Source organism: Colossoma macropomum, unplaced genomic scaffold (genome assembly GCF_904425465.1).
Source record: "Colossoma macropomum unplaced genomic scaffold, Colossoma_macropomum, whole genome shotgun sequence".
Lineage (NCBI taxonomy): Eukaryota > Metazoa > Chordata > Actinopteri > Characiformes > Serrasalmidae > Colossoma > Colossoma macropomum.
The window spans coordinates 34,071,393-34,096,678 of record NW_023494806.1 but is presented as its reverse complement, the minus strand read 5'-3'; the positions used below and the strand labels follow the sequence as shown (position 1 = coordinate 34,096,678).

The following is a 25,286-nucleotide window of genomic DNA, read 5'->3' as shown; positions in this document are numbered from 1 at the left end:
TTAATCTATATATTTCTTTTGTCTAATTATTTTTTATTTTTGATATCTATATGTCTATAATAAAATGTCCATCTGTTCATCAACATCTCTAGCTATGAAATAAACGTTCATGATATTTAAATGATATCTATTAAAAGATATCTATCTATCTATCGATTGATCTATTGTTTATTTACTGCTTTCCAAGCTAAAGTTATCACTTCTTTATTTGATCCATCAAGACAAATGATAACTATCAATAACAACCAGATTTACTAAATGGAACTCAAATTATTCCAAAAATTCATTTGAAACCTAAGTAAGGTAGTAGAAATACTCAAACATTAGTGGAACACACATTAGTTTCTCCGTCCTTTATGTAGGTCAATATTTATTATTTTGTTCATGTCTGTATTTTGTTGTATTTCGCTTCTTTTGGAGGCCAGCTTGAAGTCTTCTAGGCACGGAGTGTGTGAGTTTACACAACTGATGCCAGGTTTGTTTGATGTTCTCTTTCGGATATCCAGAGTGTGGCAAGTTTTTGTCTCTTTCCATGATTTCAATGCATTTTTCACACATGATTTTTGAGTATTTACATTTTTTTCACAGACATTTTGTCACCAAGAGACAATATTTTTTGATAGATTACTTCAACCCAGTATTTTGTAAAGCAATAACTTTCGGAATATTAATGACATTTTAAGTCCCCTGTGCTGGACAGTGGGTTCACAGGAAGAGCCAAAGTGCTGATTTCTGAGTTATGATATAGCTGAAATGACTCACTTTTGAATACCATAAATCAAACTTTCTATAATACATTAACACTGTGCTTTATTTGATTCAGCAAGTGTAAAAAAAATCATTTGAAGTTTTAAGATAAAAAAAAAATCAATTACAAAATCCTCTAAAAACCATGGAGTAAAGAAGCCCTGCAGAGACTTTGCCTGCAGATGAAAGCATTATTCAGAGCTCTCTTAAACACTGAGAGGGGGGCAGAGGGAAGGGAGACGGGGGCAGAGGGAAGGGAGAGGGGGGCATTGGAGGGGGGAGCGAAGGTGGGGTGAGAAAGAGGAAGGCGGGGACATTTTTGCCAGCTCTTTCATTCATTGGCTCACTGCACGCTTTGGCCGACACGCGAAAGCCAAAAGGTGCAGAGGGGTTCCTATTGGCTCTCAGTCTCTTGCTGTCTCCCGCTGAGTTGCATTTGAAGCAAGGCAGTGAACAAGAGGATCACTCTCAGCTGAACTGTTAGAAGGCTGGGGTTTTTTTGCAGAGAGAGCATTCTTGCACATTTCAACCCATTGACTTCACGTTCCAGCAAAAAACAGGCACCGGGTTTTTTCTGCCCTCATTCCTCACTAATATCTTTTGTTGTCCGAAAGAGTAACCCTTGACTTTTCTTGGGACTCCCCACTTCTGGAGGGCTGCATTTTGTTAGGCAAACCTGCCCCTTCATGATGAAGCTGTTTGTACGTTTGTGCCCGTGGAAGGCCGTTGCCACGGCGCTGATGGTCATGTCCCTGGCATCTCTGACCCGATCCTCGGAATATGAGTACCTGGGCTGGAAGTCGGACTTGTTCAACAATGGGCGCATCTACGACAAGCCGCCGCAGTGCGTGGAAATCCCGGACGACCTGCGACTGTGCCACAGTGTTGGGTACGGCCAGATGCTGCTGCCCAACCTGCTGGAGCACGAGACCATGACTGAGGTCAAGCAGCAGGCAGGCAGCTGGGTACCCTTGGTGCACAAGAACTGCCACCCAAGTACCCAGGTGTTCCTGTGCTCTCTGTTTGCACCCGTCTGCCTGGATCGGCCCATCTACCCGTGCCGGTATCTCTGCGAAGAAGTGCGAGATGCCTGCTCGCCCATCATGGAGGCCTTCGGCTTCCCTTGGCCCGAGATGCTGACATGCGACAAGTTCCCTCAGGGTGACGTGTGCATCAGCGCGCCAAATGACACCAAACCCTCCGTAGCCACTGGTGAGTTCCTTTCAATATGTTCCACTAGGAATCTTATTGGGGATTCATTTTGCAAGTTCTCAGTTGTAAGTTTTTGTTCTTGTAAGCCCTTCCACCAATAGTCCATGCAAACTGTCTAAATCACGTCTGTTAAAAATGTATCAAATAACCTGTGGAGGTATCCTGTGAACTACTTGCCAATACTTTGGGTATATTTCGCTTAATGTTCCTCAAAGTGTCTTCCTTGGTATAAAGAGCAGGTTTTGCCTAAAAATAGATTTGACACTTTTCTTTTCCAAACGATTGTTAACAGCACACTTTGAAACTACTTTGGAGCAAAGAGTGCAGGCATCACAAGAAGTCACTATTTCCAAGGCAGTGTTGTTTTAGGCGGTTAGTTCCTCAGTTTGCAGTGATAATGGAAAGACCTCAGCATGGTTCTACTTAGCAGCTCCCGAGAAGCATTTCAAACATTCAGGAAAATGGTTTCTATTTACCGGAGTCACTTTACCGGTGTATACAAAGGCACTTTACAGAACTGATTCCCCTCGACAAAGCGTAACATAGCTTTTGGCTTTTCTGAAGCCCACAGTTTAGTCTGGCCCCTTTTAAATCCTAACAGTAACACTACATTTTGCCCCTAAAAGGCATGTAAGGGCATGTTAATTGTGCATACTGTATACATTTAGGGTCAATTTACCCACACTCCGTTCTCCCACACCTTTTGCTTGGTGTGAGAAACAACACTTCAACTTTTTCTTAAAAGGCGGTGCGATGTTTTTTCAGTGGCCAGCATCTGTTTGCGGCTTCTCAGCTTCAGCGAACCCACCTTTTGTTACTTAAAGGCCTTGTTATTTCTGCTAAAAGGTGTTTTTTCACCAGATCTTTATCCTGTATTGACTTGAGGGAAAATGAGGGAGTCTACAGTAAAAACATTGAACCGTTTTTTTTACCCACAGCCAAACTTCTGTCTTTATCCTCAAAGTTTTTAAGAATAAATACCTGCTGAAAAAAACAAGGTTTCGTAAGCATAAAGCAGCTATGTGCAATTTTTATATTATAATATCATAGATTTAGCATCAACCAGCCTGGTATGACCAGTAGACTTCGCCTAAATAATAATTTCATAGTTTTCTTTCCTAAACTACTGTTTAAAGAACTAATTAAAACTGTTTTGGGCCTGAACACCTGAGCATTTTGAGTGCTAAAATGCATTATTCCTAATGTAGCAGTCGCTAATACTGTTGCAAATATATTTACATTGTTTTCTTTAAAATAAGTATGATAAGCAACTGATATGTTAGCACATTGCAAACGGACAAAGAAATCTGGCTTTGATTTTAAAACCATTTTGATGTCCCCAAACTTTTGAATATTTTGCGTATTCCCAGAAGACAAGCGAATGCGGTCGCAAAGCCTTGATAGATTAATATTTGAGCACTTGTTTAACAGCTGGTAGCAACTGATTGCAGGGTGTTAGCTGAGGTCCAGCACAACGCTGGGACATTTTCCAAAAAACAAAACCATTATACATAGATTGATTTTCACTTTGGCGAATGGTCTCTCCTGCCTTGCTGGAGCATGTAAGAAAAGACCTGTGGAGGAAAGAAAGGAGGTTTTAAAAGATAGCGACCTGCCGTGCCGAAGCTTTTTTTATGGGGGGGGGGAGGCGGTTTGACTGCAGCAGTCCTGGGGCAGGCCTCCCCGCTGGGCTGCTGGGCCAGCTCTATTAGCATCGCCTTTCATAAGCTAATGCAAGCAAGAACAGGGGTAGTGGAGTAGCAGCTTTTTTATTCAGCTGGTGGCATCTGAAGAAAAAAAACTTACATTTCAATCAAAAACAGTGCCTCTTTTTCTCTTTCCCTTGACTTTTCCCAGTTTCTTGAGACCAGCTACATCTACTCTTGCTGACGTCTTGCATTCTGTCCTCTCAGAATATTCAAAATCTTCTTCGGTAAAAGTAGTGAGTTGCATTTCATCCATGGAAACATTTCGGGCCTGCTGGTTCCATCTCCGACAAGGGAAAGTACGGCTGCATGATGTAAACGTCTCATAAATTATGTGGGAATTTCCACGCAATCAGTGTAAATAATTATGAGGTTGGAAAGGAGGGGTGTTACAAAGCTGGGAAGTAGGATGAAACTCTTTGCTCTTTAATGGTTCTCAGCTTGGATGTTCGCTTCAAAGTAAAACATTTGAAGAGCGATTCCACTGATTTCTGCATGATTCTGCAGAAACGGTTAAATGTGAAATTGTAGAGATACATACAGACTCAGATTTCTTTACAGCAGTGGTGATAGGAACCAGGGGTCGCCATGTCTACAACAAAACAGGTTCATAAGGGAACCTAAAGTAGTTTCTCTATGAGAGAAGCCATTTTGGCACTTTTTAAGCATTCCAATTTTAAAACAACCATGCCTCGCTGTCTTAAAAAAGTGACCATTTGACAATGTAGTGGTATCAAATAGCATAGAAGAACAGGTCAAGTAAAAGTCTCCACAGCATGGTTGGTTAAAATTGGCCACTTCTTGGACCTTTTGGACCACACAGTCTTCCAGGGTGCTTCAGCCTTCATTTGTACTTACATTGCAGCAATAATGCCTAAATTCATCTGAAGCATTGGTACACTAGCCGATTACCATGCTTTAAGACCATAGTACACTCTATAGCTATATATCGCTGCTGTTGGAACAAAACCTTGTATCTCCATTTTATGTACATTGTATGTAAATTTTATAATGAATAGACCAAAAGTAATGGCCTAAATGACTTAGAAAAAAGTCTGGTTCCATTGATTTACATTAAAAGTAAAGTATGTTTTTTCCTTCTCCTGTAAAGTTACCATTTTGGAGATACAAGGTTTTGCTCTGACAGCAACGATATACCCTTTTGTAGCTTCAAACAAATTGACACTTTTTTGTCCCAAATGTACTTGTTTACCCAAACCGTGCTTCGCTTACGAGGCTAATGTAGCTAACAAGTAGTGGAAGCTTATAAACCTTCAGTATATCATGTCTAAAGCACAGCACACTTGCTTCAAACCCTGTTGAGTTGCTGAGTAATCTCATGTAGACTTGCTGATGCAGTTTCTGACGCTGTATGACAAGCTGTTATCAACCGAAACAGATAAAAGTACATATAGCTCCAAACAGAAGCAACCATCTCAAAGTCCAAATTTTGTCCGTACTGTGGCCCATGTTTTGGTTAAAAAGCTTGCTTTTAGTAGCACTTTTTATGGTTCAGTAAAGAAGATTTATAGACGCTTAACGTGTCTTTAACTGACTTTCAACTAAGTATCTCCAGCCCTGATTCTAATCCAAATCCTGGCCCTAATATTGTTGATAATCAATCGAGTTACAGAATATTCTTCACAAGTTGAGCATTTCCAACAATCCACCAATCAAGGTGACCATCAACCTTTTCTTTGGCTCTAAATAAAACCATTTTGTACAGAATAAAATAGAGCTTGACAGTCACAATAATTCCCAGCACCTCTGCAGGGTATTGTGAAAAGAGAAAGCTTCTACTCTTGGAAAAGAAAGGGATCAGGCCATTTGCTCGCTGTTTTTTTGATGATGGCCTTTAAACGAGGCCTGCGGGGGAACTCAAGAGAAGGCACTAAAATGGAACCACGATTCCATAAGCTGCAACACTGAACAATACAGCCAAAAGCCTAAATTCCATTAAAAACAGTTTTGGTACATTTGAGGGCCCAGAAGCTTTTAAAGAGATTCTCACTCCGTTTGTTGGTCCCCATTACCACAAATCACGCAGGTCGTGTGGAGGTCTTGTTGAGGACAGGTTTGAAGAGGGTGATAATTTGTGTTAAAAGGACAACATGAGCTGGAAAATGTAAGCACCTGCTTTCAAAAGCTCTTTTCACCTCCGTGTCACTTTCACAAGGATCCGCCAAATAGCTGCAACTGATATGACAACTGGCTACAAGGGAAGAACCTGGAGGCAAATCTGAGGAAACCAGAGATAACATGAGTGATATTTTCATTACATGAATAATCACATTTCCAAACTTTCCTCCAGAGTAGCCAATGTATTCAATCAGTCAAGACATGTTTGGTCAAAGGTATGCTGTGCAGTTTGCAACATTTTGCCCATACTTTTGTCCAATCTGATGGTCATTGATATGTCATACAGTGCCAGAAACCACATAAGAGAGTCCATTTGAAGTTTACTTCATCACAGTGTGATTGTAGTTGGTTTGGGTGTAAGCTTCTACTGCTTGTAGGCTACATTAGCTTTGTAGTTCCAGTGCAAAACTAAAACCCAAATATGTCTTCGCTAGTTGAAATTTGTGGTAATTGAAAAATTGTAAAAACTATTTTTGCCAAACTAGTTTTTTTTTCCCACTTCATCTAAATTAGGTCAACGAAGAAGGATGGCTGTAATCTCATACAGCAGTGACCACTTAACCAGATTTCGCACACTAAATTTAAGGCCCCTGTTTCCATGACTACAGGGGGCCTCCTTTGGCATAATACCTTTTAATGCTCCTGGCCTGGCCCGAGATCCTAGGGGTCTTGTCCCAAATCTGCTTGCTCCTTTCACAGTAAGCCGGGTAACAGTTGTTGACATACATGTGTAAATGATGCAGTTTGGGGTCTGTTTACTGCAAATTACCATGACAGAGAGAGAAGTTGGTGGTGGTGGTGGTGGTGGTGGTGGTAGTGGGGGGTTAACATTGTGATACTGCTCCGAAAGGGGGAGATATTTCTGTGCAAACACTTATCCACATTATTTTTCATCTGTCATTATCCTAAGGACAGCCTTTAGCATGTTGAATGATCTGTCAGAAATATGGTATCCAGTCAAAAGTTTAATTGAATGTATGTTTTTCATAATCTTGACATTTTGCTCCAAAGCAGGTAGTGATTTTTGAAAAAGTTATCTTTTTTTTCCTACTTAATTGGAAAATTTTGAACCATGATCATTCTATCATCCTAATGACCATGTAATTACTTTTAATAACTACTTAATTACCAATTAATTAATAACGAATTACTAGTAAATTAGTTGACTGTACATCCTCATTTATGCATAGGTGCCAATCAGTTGTGTGGTTGGTAGGATAGGTCTAAAAAGCTCTACTTAGCCAAAGATCCATATTTTTGATTGGTGTAATTCAACATGTGGTATGTTTTTCACTGTTATTTCAAAATGTACACAATAATCAAAATAAGGAAAACACAGGTAACACTTTACTGTAAGGCAGTGTTCTTAAGGCTACATCACACCTACATAAACTCATTATGACAGTTGACTTAAACATACATAAACATTTGTAAAGGCTTATACCTAGGAAACAGTAATTATGGCCGAATACATTGTCCTAAATGTTTATAGTTACATATTGTATAATACATAAAAATATTGTCAATACATAAAAACTAACATATTTAGAACAGATTTTTTACATGTTTTTAAAACAATTTATAATAAATATTGATAAAGCAGATGGGATGGTGTAATTAAACGGTTCCTTGCTGTTACTGGTTGGCAATTTTCTTTATAGCATTTTTCTTTCAATATGTGTTGAGAAAAATTCATTTATTTAAATTAAGCTTTTTTGACAGCGCTATTTTGGCTCTAATGGCTTGTCTCAGTAATGCTGAGATTACTAACTGATCATCACATTGATTTATCAGTCTACTCAGGCTTTAGCAGAGCTCAGTAACACTAAGATTAATAACTGATCACATTGATTTATCAGTCTACTCAGGCTTTAGCAGAGTTCAGTAACACTAAGATTAATAACTGATCACATTGATTTATCAGTCTACTCAGGCTTTAGCAGAGTTCAGTAACACTGAGATTAATAACTCGTCACATTAATTAATCAGTCAATTTTAGTTTATAAATGTTTATGTTGGCCTATGTCAGTTGCCATGAGCAGCTCATAGCCTTATGAACACTGCCCAATGGTAAAGTATTACTAAAATCCCTCTTATGACTGGTTGTGTTTCAAAGGCGAAAGTGGAAAAGCAGACCTGCAGACTGAGCTCCTGCGATTTGATTTGAATGTGTCTCACAGGTGGATTATTAGGGAAATTTCCGTCCCACGAGATTCAGGCTGCTCTGTAACTCGCCTCCTTGCTGTTTACAATCATTCACAAACTTTCCAAAGACACAAAGGGTAGTAAATCAGGGTCTGACTGCTTAAAACGAATCAAAGGGAAAGACATTTGGTCTGTATTACTGTGGGTTGTGATACTGATGGGGTGTTGTTCTGCAGTATTGTTGTCTCTGACATCGTGCCTTGCTTTCTGTCTTAGGTTTGCCTCAGGTTTGCCCTCCCTGTGACCATGCAGTGGATGCGGATGGTATTCTGGAACACATATGCGCTAGCGAGTTTGGTAAGGACATCAAAATGACCTTTTTTTTTTCTCTGTAACACACACTCTCTCTCTCGTTGTGGTGAAAACTGAGATATCACGTTCAAGACAGCCAAAGGCCCTCTGCATTCCCACTGACATAGCATTGGTGAGAAAACCACTTGAATTTTAGGCCAAATCCCGCACCCACTGTAAATTATGCAGGACGTTCCAAGTATGAACTTTGAAAGTTGTCAAGCCAAGACTGATTGGTGGTGAACAAAAAAAGTAGCAGACACTTTCTTGAAGACTGAGTTTAGTCTGTACTTTTTGTCCAGCAAGTCCAACATTTATCCCTCCGTTCACAATTTTATATCGTTTTCATGTTTTCGTTTATTGATGTTCTTTCAATACAATACTCAATATTATTACACAACAACCATTGAGAATCTCTGTGGTGTCCACCAATCCTAGCTGCAAGCCAAACCACTGGTTTACAGACTACCAAATACAACCGAACTACCATTAGTGCAACAATTTCTTTTGTCATTGAACAAAATCATAAAGAAAAGCTTTACTTGAAGTAAAGTATAGATCTATAGCCTTGCTAACTTTAGCTGTTAGCTTGTAGTCCTCATGTGATGAGTCATTATTGTTGTGGTCGTTTTGATTGTAATGATGATTTGTTACCATGGTTACATGACTACAATGACACAAAAAATTGCTATCCTCTAAAAATCCACCCCAAAGCAGTTGTAGTCCTTCAAAATTTGCCCCTTTTAATGATACATCATCAGAAGGGGGTTTCCAAGTCCTTCAACTGGAAAATCTCACTTTAGAGGCAACATCTGTGGCGATTTTTACGTAACACATCTCAATATGGTTTAAGGTACGCAGTTTGCACAGTGCTAATTGCCATACATAAGCCTCCCACTTTTTAGCTTGTTAGCCTTGTAGCAGTACAAAGAAGCAAACGTGTCTTGGCTGATCTACATTTGTGGTAAGGGGAAAACTGTGTAAATGTCATTTCACTTCGCCAGCTGAAAACGTTTCAACTGAAATTCCCAGCGTGAACTGACTAGCGTTTTTCCAGATTTTTGTCTGGAAGCACATTTATCCTATATTGCAGCCTGCATCCGTGCAGTGCCTCGACCAGTCACCAGTGGATATATAGACGTGGGATAAAGAAACTGCTGAGTAAAGGTTCCTTTCTTCCATTTACTGGATGACACGGGCCTTCCCGTAGCTCATGCTTCACAGTTTACCAGCTGAGGTTTAGTTAGCAGTCATGCGGAAAGCGGAATGCCTCCTGAATTACAGTTGGGGGGCGGTGGTAGTGGTGGTGGGAGGGGGAGGGAGGTTATGACCGCATTAGTGCAAAGTCTCACGCTCACGAAAGAGGCCGACTGACCCGAACAGAAAGGTAACACACAGTAAACTTGGGTTCCAAGTTGGTAGAGTCAACATTAGCGGTTAGCGAAAGGTGTTGGCTAACGATCGGCTTGTATGTTTACACACACTGTCAAAAGTTTGGGCACACCCTGTCTATTCAAATGTTTCAGAACAATGTTGGGTCTCCAATTAAGGCAGCCATGTGCTAATCCTTTGTGTATATTTAGCTTCGTGTTCATCCAAGTGTCTTTCTTGGCGTGGAGAACAGGTTTTACCCGAATAACGATTTAATATTTTTTTTTCCAAACTATCATTAAAAGCACTGTAAAACTTTGTGGCCCTAAAACTAGTGAAAGGTTTGAGTGCTGAGTAGCGCTGACATCACCCCATATAGAAGAGAAGTACAATATGCAGAATGCAAAGGTCTAACCATCCTGGCTGAAATGACATGTTTTGTTGATCTTCTGAAAATCAACAGTAAAAATATGCTAAGTAATTTTTTTTATTTGCTGAGTTTAACATTGGAAAGAATTAAACAGAAATATGAAATGTGCCATTAATTTGTTTTTTATGTTTATGTTTTTCCCCCAATATGTAAACTTCAGCATATAATTATTTATACATTAAAATTTGTGCAGAAGTTTGTTCTCTGCAACTAGAAAATCAACAAAACATCATTTGATAAGGGGTGCAAAACTTTTGCACATAAGCATATCGCTGTTGTTGGAAGAAAACCTTGTATCTCCAAAATGGTAACTTCACAGGAGAAGAAAAAACCTACTTTACTTTTAATGTAAGCCAATGGAGCCAGACTTTTTTCCAAATCATTTTAGGTCATTTAGTCCATTCATCAAGAAATTTACACACAATGTAAAGGGTAACATGTATTTTCAAATTATGTCAAAAACTGAAAAACGTCAAAAACGGAGAAGGTTTTTCTTCCGACAACAGCGAAATGATGGAAAAACATTTTATTATATTCCAAAACATTTCCATATATGTCAATATATTGAACTACATACACTTGCGTGCTGTGTCTGATCCACTCATACCAGTGCAACACACACTAACACACCACCACCACATCAGTGTTGCTGCAGTGCTGAGAATGATCCACCACCCAAATAATACCTGCTCTGTGGTGGTCCTGTGGGGGTCCTGACTATTGAAGAACAGGGTAACAAAGTATACAGAGAAACAGATGGACTACAGTCTGTAACTGTAGAACCACAAAGTGCACCTATATGGTCAGTGGAGCTGATAAAGTGGACGATGAGTGTAGATGGTTTTAATGCTATGGCTGATCGCTGTTCAGAACGCATAGAGAATATGAAATATCTTTTAAAAAACATTTTGGATTTTGCCCAGTGGCCTCATGCATAGCTGTCAAAAGATCCATTTTTACTGCAGAACAAGACGACGGTCCTCGATGCTTAGAATAACAGCTGCAGGTCCTTTTCAGCCCTTGTAAATCCATGTCACGGTTTGGATGACCCTTTAAGAGGCCACTACTCTGTAACTAATGAATTGAGGTAATTCACATGGGTCCTACAGCTTTTATTTGGCTGTCGCTGGGAGCCGTAAATTGGGATGTTTGTTTTCCTGTCTGGCCCAATGGACGTGACAACAGTGCCAGAGCTGACCTCTGCGCAGGGGTCAACTCGGTCCCTGCTGATTCAGGGAAAAGCTGGGGACGTTCATTATATACACTCTTAAAAGTGCCAGAAAGGGTTCTTTGGAGTGATGCCATCCTAAAGGATAATTCAATGGACGGTTCTTTAAAGAACAATTTTTGTAAATGAAATATGTGAAGAACTTTTTCAAAATTTAATATAAAGGTTCTACACCAATTCAAACATTCTCCATTTTATACTAATTAACAATCTACCAATTTAGGAACCTTTATTTCTTAGAAAGCCTATAAATGAATGACAAATGATTAATAATGTAATTGTTAAGTACAATTGGTGCACACCAACTTAAAAAAAGGTACCTTGAATGTTCTTTCATAAAAGCAATGGTTCTACATTTTTAAAGAAAGAACAATGTTGGTATTCGTGTAAAACCATTTTTGTAAAGAGATTTGTGAACTGTTTACAGAATGATTTTCTAAAGAACCATCCATGGAAACTGGTTCATACATGGCATTGTGCAAAGAACCCTGGTTTGGCATCTTTGAATGAATGTTTAAATGGTTCTTTGGATAATTAAGCGATTCCTCTCTATGAAGAAAAACCTGTTGTCCTGTTTTTCTACATAAGACCAAAAAGGATTCTATTATTTTTACATGTCAAATAATAATTTTGGTACTATATAGATTTCAAGTTGCAAAGTGTGCAGCTCTACGTATTGCTGAGATCCACAAATGCAAAAAGTTTAACTTTTAATATCCATCTCAGCAATTATGTAATGTTATAGCTTTTTTTGCTAGTCCTCTTAAATACAATAGAAAACCTTGCAGTTTTCCAGATTTGCAGTTTGGAAATAAATAAAAGAATCAGATGAACCTACAACTTGCAGCATATTTTTCCAACTCAGCGCAAATCTTTAGACCTTTTGCCTTTCACTGCCGCTTTGTTGCTTTTCTTATGCCGTCTTTTTTCTCCTTTTGCTGCCAAGGTTTTCCGAACTAGCATGTGCGAGGGCTTAGCCGTCCAGACCTTCTGCATTAGTGCTCGTTCCAGCCTCCCTCCTGCTTTCTTGGGAAAGCAAAAAAGCAGCCCGTGTCTCAGTGCTAAAAACAGTCAATCAATCACTTGCCCTGGCGGCACATTCCATTCTGGTCTACCTGGTTCTGGTGTACCACGCAAACGATGGCACATTAACGACCCTCTTTCCTCCATAATTAAGACGAATGGTGTTTTGGTTTCTAGTCACAATAGCGTTTTTGGCTCGATATCAGAGTTAACCCAGGCAGTCGGAGTGATGCTTACTGACAATGGCTGTTAAACGAGTCCATAACTGTGGCCATTAGGGCCCGTCCCAGCGGGAGTTACCTCAACAAAAGGAGGGCACTGCACCAGGCGCTTCCTGCTCTCCTCCCAAGAGGGAAACAAATGCTGGTTTTGGTTAGCCTCTTACAAAAACCGTAAAGCCTCATTCAGGCAGGGATTCCAGTGGACTAAGCCATCTTTTGGTCAGAGCTATCTTTTCTCTGGACAGCTTTGTGGAAGCCAGGCCTGCTGGCAACCCCCCGACAACCCCCTCAGTGACCTCTGGGTTGGGCTCTGAAGCAGGCTATTGTCAGCAGCCGAATGGAGAGAAAGCAAGAGTGGAGTACAAGTAACTCGTGATGAATTGTCAGTGTTGACCCGTCACCTGGATTGTGTTATAGCTGAAGGAGAAAGAAGATTCATGCTTAAATAAGAGCACTGCTAGCTGTAGTGCTGAATCACTTGAAAACAAGAAAAAATATTGCTAAAGGAAAGTACTCAGGTTAGGGTACATTAACAGCGTATTGGTAAAACTCTCCCCTCTTCTGATGATGCATCTTGAAGGTTGGGGTTAACTTTTGAAAAACTACAACTGTTGTGGTCAGTTTTTTTGGTTGGCCAGTTTTAATTTTTCCATTTTCTGGTGAAAGCAGTCCGTGCTAGCATTACTGCCAAGAAGCCAAACACATTACTGCAGCCATACAACTGCCGTAACTGTCTTCAAGTCATGATCACAATGGAAAGAATAAGCTAGTCAAACAAAAGAAGTGCAGAGAACAGCTAAAGCTAAAGTTAGCAAGATATCTGGCTAACTAGTTACTTTATCTCAGTTTGGCTTCTTGTTCTCTGTCTGAACGGTTAGAAAACGTATCACTGGTGTCCACTTTGTGCTTAAAAAACATCAAATTGCAGTTTTCTTTATAATTTTCGTAAACAAATGATGTAAGATTTGCATTAACGCCAGCTTGGTTGTATTTATTAGCCTATAAATCAGTCACTATAGCAGTCAGGATTGGTAGACACCACAGGGATTCCCTATGGTTGTATGACATAATGGTTGTTTGTGTAATGCAGGATAGATAATGTATGAAAAAGCATTGCATGAGAATTGTATAAAATCATGAATGAGGTTGATAGATATAATGCTAAGCTACAGCATACTGTATAACACAAACAATTATGTTAAATTCCCATTTAAGAAAGAAGCGCTAATGCTGAAGGTTTATTGGTTGGCTATTCAGCTTACCCTGAATATTAGCTTACGTTAGCTAAATTAGCTTGCTAACATTGAACACAGGTGCTGCCATGCTTGTTATTCTAAGTAGGTAAAATAAAAGGTAAATAGGAAAAGAGTGCAGTAGCTATTTAGCTAAAATTAGTTAGCTGGCTAACTGGCATAATGTTAAGCTACAGAATACTGTATAACACAAAAATAAGGTTAAATTCCCCTTTATGGAAGAAGGGCTAATGCTGAAGGGTTGTTTGATGGCGAATCCATGAGTGTACCTTGACTGTTAGCTGCCATGCTTGCCATTCTAAGTAGGTAAAAAAGTAAATAGGAAAAGAGCACAGCAGTTATTTAGCTAACATTAGTTAGCTAGCTGGCTAAATGCTTCCCAGTGCTGTAAAAAGTGAATTACTTTAATTCTGTTATGGTTAATAAAAATGTAAACAGCCAAGCTGCAAACTTTATTAGAAACAAACTCAATGAAAACAAACATTTTTATGTTTTAATTTAACTTAAAAAAGTAGAGTTACAGGGAAACTGTGCACACATTCTGTAATAATTGAGTGGAATTTGTTACTTTCCACTAGTTTCATGTGTAAAATGTTGGACCTCAACTCTCCACACGTTGGACATGGGCCACAGATGTAACAGTCTTCACAATGGCTACTTTTTAAAGGCTTTTTTTTAAAGAACAAATTTGTTCCGTATGGGTTTGGCCATATGTACAGCCTGTGAGTGCAGGGCAGGCAGTTGCATAATGCTAATCCGTTTAGTTAGAGAAAGTTTAGAATTCCCACAAATGCTGCTGAGGTTTGTGCAGTTACAATTTCACAAACATCTTAATGAGGGCCTCGGCTGACCCCGCGGTCAAGCACAGTCATAACTCCTTACTGCCAGTGACGCTAGCAGGAGATGACTAGCAGATATTTCACATACCACGGCAGACAGTGAAAACTCCACAAAGAGTGTTTGATCTTGACACACTGACCAGACTCACTTACTGACCCTTTGCATATAAACAGCACCAGCCCTGGAGTTTTATGGGAAATGCCATTCGTGTTCAGGCTCAGCTTTTATTGTACTTCTCCCTAACCTGACCTCATCGCACTTCCAGTACAACGCTTTTCTCCTCACACTTCAGTTGGCAGCTCCTTCTGTAGTCAATGATGCGTGTTCAGTTTTAGGGCAGTAAAAGTGGATGGCTCTCCTCGAGGAACCATGGTTTCCGCATACGGAGATCATGCCGGGAGCTGTGTTTGGAAATGTTGTCATCCTTAACTTCCCCCTGCTGGGTTTATGGCACCATCTGAAATGTCTGCGAGTCTGCCACTCGTCCCATGATGCTACAGGGGGGCCAAGATGAGGAAGGACATGGGTTAAAAGCCATCTGCAGGCCTTTACAGGCTCAATATGTGGTTAAGCAGTCTGGCTCCTGATCCTGAACGGTCCTAGAACAGCGGTCCGCAAGTACCTACACATGTCTTGGCAAGTTAACTCTAGTCTAAACATCTAATATTTCTCATTTTGAGATTGTTGTAACAATAGAATAAGACTGTTTAATGGGTTTCTAGACTCTTGTTTTTAGTTATTTAATACAGTGAAAGTGAATTTTTCCACACCTTCAAAGTTCAGTCTTAGAAGTTGGTACTTTCTGCTTCTCAAAATCCAAGGAATCTCCATTATTCCCTTTTTCAGTAAGGGCTTCTTGACAGCTACGCAGTCTTTCAGATCCATACTGTGGAGTTGTCTTCTCACAGTGGAAGGATGGCTGTGGATTTTTTCAGATCTGAAGCATAAGTGGAGCTTGATTTTCTCCTCTCTCTCTCAAAGATGAAAGCTTTAGCTTTTAGAAAGTGCTGTTTAACAGGGACAGTTTTGGTGGATCTACCAGGTCTTCCAGGTGGTTGCTAGGAGTCCAATTTTCTCTGGAGCTTTTAATCATTTTTTAAACTCCAGTTTCGGAAACTCCTTTTCCTTTAGAGAAAAACACTTGTTTTCCTTTAACTTTCCCCTTCCTTTTGTAAGTGGATAGCTAATCTCCTTTGAAATATATCCTAAAAGTTTAGCATAAACTTGAATATACTGGCCGTTTTGACTGAATATTATAAATGGATTGGGGTCTCTGACTTTTGCATATCATTGTGTACCGATTTAAGAAATTAATTGTAATAAATTAACATTAAGTTTGGAACCCAAACACTTAATTGGATTGAAGCTACAAAATAACACCCCCATTTATGCACTGTGCCCTCAGCAAGCAAACATATAAAACATGATTAGATCTGAAAACATCTGGCAAATGTAGTACAGGCCACTACAACATTTACAATGCAAAACTAATAGCCTAAAAGTGCTTTGAAGACTAGGTTGCCTATGCAAACCAATGGGGTCAAAGGTGGAACAAGAAACAGAACCAGGCACCTCTTAAATAATGTATCAGAACGCAGTCATTCACCCTTATAGTCAAGTCTCTGGAAATATGCAGTATTTAAATCAGGGTAACCCGGAATATGGCCCTCGGGCCCAAGTTGGCCTGTGAGGTTGTTTGACTTGGCCTGCCAGAAAGTTACCATAACCCAACCTCACTTTGCATTTTGGCCCCCAAGACAGAAAAATGACCCCCTTGATCTAAATATTGTGGGACATTCTTCTTTTTCTTCGCTACTTATCAGCAGTCTAGGTTGTTTGGGAAAGGAAGTAGATTACAGTGACCAGCCATTTTAAAAAGGGCTTGTATGCGTCAAACAAGTGAGCTAACTGATCTCGGATGATTTTTTTGCTTTGGCCATCCTTTCTGTGGACAAGGTGGAGCAGATCCTAGATCAGCACTCTTAGCCTGAGCTGTCTGAAACAGATGGGCTCCTACTCTCCTTGTTTACTCCTTTAATGAAGTGCCAAGAGAACAGAGGTCACCAGTTGCTGAACAGAAAGCTGACCGAGCAAATATTTTGCCAAGCCGTCTAGGATGATGTACTTATTTGGGAAGAGAAAGTCCGGTACTCATTTTTCTGAAACTATCCCTCAGTGTTTGGACAGAGATAATGACTCGATGGCTTTTTAATTAGTTGTAGTATCTGACTAAAGTAAACATGTTTTCAAAGCTTTTCATGAAGATGAATGGAAGTGATTTGGATAACATGGAAAAAAGACTGTTTAGTTACTTGAGCAGCTACTGATACACTGCAACTATATTTTTTGGTTCAATGATTGTTTGGAGATACTCATTAAAAAGACTTACGGTTCTTTTGTATCCTAGATTTGTCTGGAACATAGTATCATGCAGAAGTATACTGAAGTGTATACTGAAGAAATACCATGATAACATTCACTACTGTATTACTACCTTGTTTTGCTAAGAATGGGCCACCATTATCTGCTCTGCAGAGGTCCTATTGTGGTCATTTTCTATAGCTAGACTTAGTAGAGGGGGCTGATAAATTGTGCAACAGATAGACTGCAGTCAGTAACTGTAAACCTACAATGCACAACTACACTCTTTCAAAACAAGGTGACGAAAAGGGTTCTTTGCACAATGCCCTAGAACAGGGGCGCTCAGTCTTGGTCCTGGAGTTCTACCAACACACCTGGAGCTAATGTTAAGATGTCCCTGAAAACCTTCATTACCTGGAACAGGTGTGTAAGATCAGGGTTGGAACAAAACTCAGCAGAGTGGTAGATCTCAAGAAGCAGGATTGAGTACCCCTGCCATAGAACGACGTTTGGTTCAAGCAAAAGAATTTTTCAATGGATGGTTCTTTAGAGAACTATTTTTCTAAATGAGATGAGTGTGAGGAACCTTTTTAATGTTTAAAGAACCACATCATGTAAAGGTTCTTGGAAGAAACCTTAAATTGGTACAGACCCTATCCAGTTTGTGAAGGCCCATCACACATATGCCAAAAGTGGTTATTCTAAGGTATTGCTAAAAGAACTCTCTTTTTTCAGAGTATATATGGTTGATGTTTCTGATAGTCACAAAGTGTCGGAACAAGGTCAGCATACCTAAGAAACTGGCAGCTAAGATCTTAGAACGTGTAAGATTTTACCATAGCTTGCCCTTTTTTGAGACTCTGGATTAAAAGAGGGCTCAAATAAACAAACTTCGCTGTAGATATCTCAGGGCCATTGGTCAGCAACAGTTTGCTATTATGGGTATAAGCCACAAAGCCTCCACTGAAATGCAGCACTGACTTTGCTAAGCACTCCGTGACTGTGCGGATTACAGTTGCAAATGCAGTGAGGTGCACCGAGAGTTCACCCAAGAGTTCAGGTGGAATTTAAACCTCAGCAAAGTGGTTTTCAAGGGTGGGCTTGGATCCGTCTTTTCCCCCCGACTTGAAAACTCCGAAGCCTGATCATTTTTTTTTAAATTCCATTAAACGTTAAGCCCTCTTAGAGAATCAGTTCATGGAGCTGAGACTCCGGATCAAGCCCTTAATCTCTTCCATGTGCACTGTTAATTCTTGGAAAAGTGTACCGTATTTCTCTGCAGTGCTAATTAGTTGTGAGTAGGTGTGAGAGATGAGGTGGTGGAGTTCTAGCTGAAACGCTGCCTGGAAGACCATTCAGTCTTGCAGCTCATTGAGATACTAAAACATACCTTCTGGTTGCTCCCCAAACTTCAGGGTCGCGCAATGAAAGGAGTTCCAAATACGTAATGCGGCTTGTTGAAATTCTGACATACGGCTGTTGGGTGTTGCTCCCTCAGTCTCTTTCCAGCTTATAAGGGTCTCTAAATGAGAGCTAATTCCAAGCACAACTTTCTTTGGCAACGACTATCTGTTACATTAGCATGCTCCCGGCCACTGAGGATATATAAGTCAGGGTTCAACACCACACAGGAAGGATTTAGTTTCATTGTGGTCTGCTCACTGACAGCCGATGGAGACTGATCAGGCCATTAAAGGGCAATTAGCAGTAAATCTCAATTCATATGTCTTTTCCACAGAGCTCTTTGCCACGGGTCTTTGGGAGCAGGGCAGCTAATTGGGACAAATTCCTCAAAGGATGCTAGAGGGACTGAGGTTCACGAGAGGGTCAATGATGCTGGACCGCTGCTTTACTTTTTCTCGGTCATTACTTTGGGGTAGAATGGACTCACCTGAAATTTAGTCACGTCTCTGAGCAGGACCACCATGTAGTTGACTCGTGTGGAACACAGGCGGCAGAAGGCTAAAGAAGCCAGAAGATTAAGAGGTTAAAGAGAGTTTAGTGAAAGATCAGGCAGATTAAGACAAATCTGAGGAGGTGGGGTGAGATTACAGTGGGAAGGAAACAGAAAAACAGAAAAAGGTCATGGCTGAATCTCCACAAAGCACCATTTTACCCAGAATATCAAGGTGCTTCCTGAAAGGTCTTATGATTTCATACAGGACAGAAAAGAACCAATTATATTCATTAACTGATTCAATTCATGTTACTTTTCCATCCCAAGTGATTTGCAGTTTATTGTTTTAGTGCTACTAACTGTGGATTAGGGCTGTAAGGGTTCACTAAGGTCTTGTTTTATTGCACATTCAAAAACTGACCCAAAGGGGAACCAACAGAACTTACAAGTCAAGTTATAGTTCCTTTTCCACCTGAACCACCATAATAACCATTTTCATTGTCTTCTTGGTCATTTTATGCCCCTCAAAAGCACCTAATTCAAGTATTTAGCCACCTTACTTGCTAGTTAGCTTAACATTTTGGCTGATGTGAAATGATATCCTGTACACATACTCCATTTCCATAGAATCATCTTCAGAATTAAGCAAAACCAATATATTTCTCTGATAGGTGTGAAAGCAAAAATAAAATGATAGAAGCAAAACCACTCAATCTGTGGAGGATATGCTGAAAATGAAAGTGTTAGTTTCTAGCATTTGTATCTAGCTATTGTCACTTAAGCAAACTCTTTGCAAGTAGTAATACTGGTGTACCTACTTGCTGTTTAATAGTGCTTGGTAAGTTTATTTTCATGTGGAAAAGTAAATAATTGTCCTTAGCTTCAGTTACATGTTAAAACATATTAGTAGCTTTGACTATACATGAGTACCATTGGGTGGTACCAATCTTGAGCTAGTACCAACAAAAAAGAAAAAAAAAAAACTGGAACTGGAATTAGTACTGGACCAGTGGCCAATGGAAATAGCACAGTTTCAGTTTCTGGTGCCAATGTGCTAAACTGTGCCAGTTAGCATGAAACTTTATGGTAAAAGCACTTACATTATTCAAAAATGAAGTTACCAAATGGAGCATTGCCACTGATGAATTTTACAGTTTGAGAAAATATTTTTACCAGTTAAAGGTTTTAATCAAGAGCCATTTAGGAATCTTTTAAATTTTTGTGTAAGATTGTAGCCAAATCAGCTAATACATTCAACCTCCTCCTATATCATCTGACCAACGCTCACATGAAACAGACTCTTTGCCACAGGGCAGGTTACCATTCTCCTTTTGGTCACACGTTCAATAAAAAACATTTTGACCATGGATGGTTAAGAAGCAGTGGTCCTTGCCTATTTGAAATGTGCTTATAATTCAGGTCCTGCCTGTGCAGAACGAGACCAGCAGATTCAGTTACGTCTGGAGGGGCGCAGTGCAGACAGGCTGCAATTTGTGACATTCTTGCCCCCTGGGAACAGAGAGGGCAGTGGGGGCAGATTGATTTACATGGCTAATGCTTTATCTTGATGAAGGCCCTTAAACTTGAGTCTGTGACAAAGATACCTGGGTCATTATGAAGTGCCCTGGGACCTTGTGGAGAGGACAGAAGCTAGATATTGATTACAGCCCCCATTTCTGACCTTACCAACCCCCCCTGGATTACTTACTAGTCTAATCCCTCTTTCATTTGGCTCTGCTGATACACCCTGCAACCCAACTCTTGCTTTCTGCTTGGCCTGAGGGGGAATGTAGAACTTTTCCCCTTACCCCAAATGTAATTTTCCTCTTATCCCAAAATGTTTGGTGTCTGAAGCATGTTTCAAATGAGTATCTGTCAGTAAGAGACTGAAATACAAATTTTGTTAGCACTGAGTAGCACTACACCATTTTACTTTCGCTACGGAGAAATTAACACAGATTCAAATGAAACCAGGGGATGGCATGGGTCTGCACAGTCCATCCCTATACCCCACCAGTTAGGACCATGCACATTTCATCACTTAGAATTACCAACAGCAACAATTTAGTCATTTTACAAAAGTAGGTGAATGCAATGTTAGGTATCTTCCCCAAGGAACTAGTATAATGTGAAGTGCCTGCCAGAGCAGGGATTCAAACCCCATCAGCTGTTTGGAGAGCAGCAATATTACACACTATGCTGCATCAACTGCATGATGTAAAGTTGTCTTTTATCCTATTTCTAAAGTAAAGAACAATTCAGTCTTCAAAATGCCTGCTACAAGTTTTTACAGTCATGTGCAAAAGTTTATGCACCCAGTCAAATTACGTTTTGTTGATTTTCTAAGTGAAAATAAGTTACTAATCCTCAACAAAAGACACATCTCAACATACATTTTAATATGTACTGTTTCTTTGCTTAATGTAAAGTATTGAAAATAAAATAAAATATAAAAACAAGGCCTGTGCAAAAGTAATTGCACAACAGTTATGGCACATTTGATATTTTGTGTTTAGTTGTTTCCTAATATGTTGAAATGAGCAAATTTACAGAAATTGTGCAGTAAGATTTGCAGAAAAACGCCATATTTAAGTTTTTTTTTTCCCTGTAAAGTATGCATACTTATTTTCATCTTGAAAATCAACAACATGTAATTGGGCTATGAGTTTGATATTATGCCTACCACCGTAACAGTGCAAAATATTTCTGCCTATTTTTATATCACTTGTCAGACACATTAGCCTCGTAGCTCCAGTGCAAAGCTAAAGAAGCAAACTTTGGACACCAAACCTGTCTTGGCTGATCAACTACATTTAGCTTGCCAAATTATCAATGTACTGTGCTGGCTTTCCAACTTCCCTCATAATTTAGGCACAAAGAGTTCTCTGAAAAAGGACACTGGAGGTGAGCAAGTCTGGCTAGATCCCAGGTTTGTGAACCGTGGAGCCGACTCAGCCGCTGAAAGCAAAGAGCCCATTCTTTCCTAGCCTGTCAGTTAGGCGAGGTTCGCTCAAGGCTGTTATGGTTCTCCCTCTGTCTCTCAAGCGTATATGATTTCATAAGCCTGACTCCAACCTCTGTCTTTGTTCCTCTTTTTCCTCAGTCATCAAGACCAAGATCAAGGAGGTGAAACGGGAGAACACGGACCGCAAGGTGATCCTCCAGAAGAAGAAGAAGGCCCTGAAGATGGGCACACTGAAGAAGAAAGACATGAAGAAGCTCATACTGTACCTGAAGAACGGCGCCGACTGCCCGTGCTCGCAGCTGGACAACCTGAGCAACAGCTACCTCATCATGGGCCGCAAGGCAGACAAGCAGCACATCATCACTGGCATCTACAAGTGGGACAAATCCAGCAAGGAGTTCAAAAAGACCATGAAGAAGTTGCGAAACCACAAGTGTCCTGCCTTTGAGAATGTCTTCAAATAATCCCTCGATGTTCCATCCTACTTTAATGAACTTGCACATCCCCAGCAACCCCAAATAATGTCCCTCCCCCCCACTTTGTTTTATATACAGTATATATTATATATTTCTATGTGTATTTTTCAGATCAACACTCGGGTCTGTGCTGTTTAAGATAGAGGACTCTTAACTGGAGTGATTCACGAATGGTACAGCTGATCCACTATCCAAATGATCGCTAATGTATATATCCATATCTCTCTCGAATGGGTTGTAAAATGACCAGAATGCTTATCAAATGTTTCTGTTAAATTCCCTTCTTTCTTTGAACGATATTTCAATAGTTAGAAACCCGCTTCTAGGTTTTTGGATGGTTTTGGAAACGTACCTGTATTTTACACTGTGAAATCTGCACTCAAGATTTTCTTTGAGCCTTGAATGTTCTCTTCGTTGAATCTCTTCTGTTGTCAGAATGACTTTTTGTATTACTCACATTATTGTGCACTCTGTGACAACTCACTCTAGACCAGTGGTTCTCAAACTGGTCCTCAGGGACCCCTGGACAGTACAGATATTGCTTCAGCCTGGCTTGAAACACATGAGAGAGAGCAAAAATGTGGACCATCAGGGGTCCCTGAGTACCAGTTCAAGAACCACTGCTCTAGACAACACAACCTATATTCAGTAATCAGTTAATCAGCTCTTGCATTCAATATGCTGTTGATTCTAGTAGAATCAGTAGAGGGCTGGTTGAAGATGCTAGGGGTGTAATGGTTCACAAAATTCAGGAATTGATTCGATATGATAGAGTGGTGTTTTGATTTAAAATGTCTAATATAGAAACAAGCAGTGGCTGAAAATGTGCCTTAGGCTATGATGTTAATATTTCCATTTTCAGTGGATCATTGCAATCAACATTACTAAAATACAATATGTGAAACAAAAATTAGCCCCAAGCTAGTATACTAGTCACTAGCTAATGCAGTATATACTCCACGATACAACTTGATACAATAAAATATACATTATTTTCATATTGTTACATCCTTAGTAGATATACCATGTCCTCCACTGATAAAGACACTATTTAATATGCTAAACTGATGCAAGCTAAGGTAAATAGCTATAGTAGCCTTAATCGACTTCATTCTACGTCCAAGCTTTTTCCTACTGCCAGTTTAGCTCTTATTCTGGGCAGCATGCATATTGGGCTAAGATTGGACTTGACCAAAGCTTTTTTTTTTTTTCTTATTTTTGAAATGCAGTCCCCATACCCTGCTGACCTATAGCCTGCAGCTGATGTCCAAATGCTCTACAGTTAAAAAAGCACAATGTGCCTACGATATTAAATGCCATTTCTTGTTTCCTCTTCAGTGTTAGCACTATTAGCTTGATTTCCTTTGTGTGACCTTTGTAAAATCTTGCCAATCATTTTGTACATAAAATTCTAACACGGATATAGAATAAAACCATGACACAAACACAGCCTGATGTCATTTCCCAACGAAGCCCCTGGAAAGTTCTCATTCCAGGAACTGGAAAACTGGTCTCAGTTCAATAGGATGGGTCGCTTCCTGAGCATTTGGTGGCGTTTCAATGGGAAAAAAGTAAAGGTTACTTCAACACTGATGATTTATAGCAACATTGATCAGTGTCTTAGAAACAGTGCGTCCTTTACAGCCGTAAAACCCTTCAATGTCTTTTTTTTACGCCCTTGAGCTCTTAATCCCTGTCTAGAATGTGGCAGCCATCTAACATCAACAACGGGAACCACTCCACAAGCTGAACTGCCATTTGCCTGCCATGTTGCACATGATTTATTGCTTATTCCAACCACGCACAAGCAAGAGGAGCTCTGGAAACCATTGCATGAATGAACACAAAGCCGTGTCAGAGTTAATTACGGCCCTATTTGACTGCAGGCGTCGCCAAACACTGCTGATTGTTGGGGGTTTTTATAGCCAGTTGAACTCCCGTGGTGTTCTGAAACACCTGCCTATCACCGACATGCTTTTCATACTCATTCCAGTACAGTCGACTGTGTTTCCAGCCTGATTTTACTGTTCTTCGCAAAGTACAGTGCTGTACAAAAGTCAGATACCACCCTTTCATTTCTTTCATTTCCAGTCAAAACGGCCATTAAATACAAGTTCAGACTCCATGCTTTGCTTTTATCACAGCTTCCGCTCTTTTCAGTGGATTTTCCCACATCTCCAAAATTCAGTCTTGGAAGTTGGTTGCATTTCCATCCAAGTAACCCCAAACACATTCAGCGATGTTTAAATCTGGGCTCTGGTGTGGCCAGTCCATTGTTCTGAGAACACCTGCAGTTCCTTTGTTTGATAAGTTCATCTCAGCACTGTGCTCGTGGTGGTTGTCTTGGTGTAGAATAAATTTCAAGGTATTGCATGGGGCATTGAAATTTGTTTGCACTTACCAGCGTTCATAATGCCTTCTATCTAAAGCAAATCATGAGCTTCAGCTTCAAGCTTGCTCTCCAAACCTTCCGCCATGCTTGACTGACACGGAAGAGTCTTCAGTGCTTCGGCAGCATTAATACTGCCTTCTGCTACTTCCAGATATCTGCTGTATATTACAGTGTTCACATTGGTGTAAGAGTGTAAATATTCTTCTTTTTTTTTGTCTATTTCCTTTTCTCAGTGAGGGCTTCTTAACAGCTACACATCCTTTCAGACTCATAGTGTTGAGCTATCTTCTCACAGTGGAAGGATGGACAGAAACACTTGTGGATTTTTTTCTAAAGCAAGAGCTTGGTTTTGCTTTATCTCTTGATTTAGATCCTCTGAAAAAACACCACTTGTTAATTGATCTGCTTTTTTTGCTCATCGAGGCCTCCTGCCTGCTCTGGACTTTCAACCTAAATGAGAGACGTGTAGCTTTTTGCACTTTAGCGTTTATTAAGACATCATTTTCAATGACTCATGCTTTCAAGCAAC

General features: G+C 40.0%; 1 protein-coding gene across 1 annotated transcript; it reads left to right on the top strand.

Moving 5' to 3' along the window:
• The first annotated feature begins 1,113 nt into the window (after positions 1–1,113).
• On the top strand, positions 1,114–22,709 carry sfrp1a (secreted frizzled-related protein 1a). Its single transcript, XM_036599013.1, has 3 exons — positions 1,114–1,959; positions 8,226–8,306; positions 22,028–22,709. The coding sequence occupies exons 1-3, from the start codon at positions 1,434–1,436 to the stop codon at positions 22,351–22,353; spliced, it is 933 nt and encodes a 310-aa protein (XP_036454906.1). The 5' UTR covers positions 1,114–1,433; the 3' UTR covers positions 22,354–22,709.
• Positions 22,710–25,286: the final 2,577 nt, after the last annotated feature.

What these genes read in the sequence shown, in the direction of transcription:
- sfrp1a (XM_036599013.1), top strand. Translation starts at nt 1,434, where the DNA reads ATGATGAAGCTGTTTGTACGTTTGTGCCCGTGGAAGGCCGTTGCCACG. An exon ending in CAAACCCTCCGTAGCCACTG is followed by an intron (nt 1,960 to 8,225) that starts GTGAGTTCCTTT and finishes TTTCTGTCTTAG; the next exon opens with GTTTGCCTCAGGTTTGCCCT. An exon ending in CATATGCGCTAGCGAGTTTG is followed by an intron (nt 8,307 to 22,027) that starts GTAAGGACATCA and finishes CTTTTTCCTCAG; the next exon opens with TCATCAAGACCAAGATCAAG.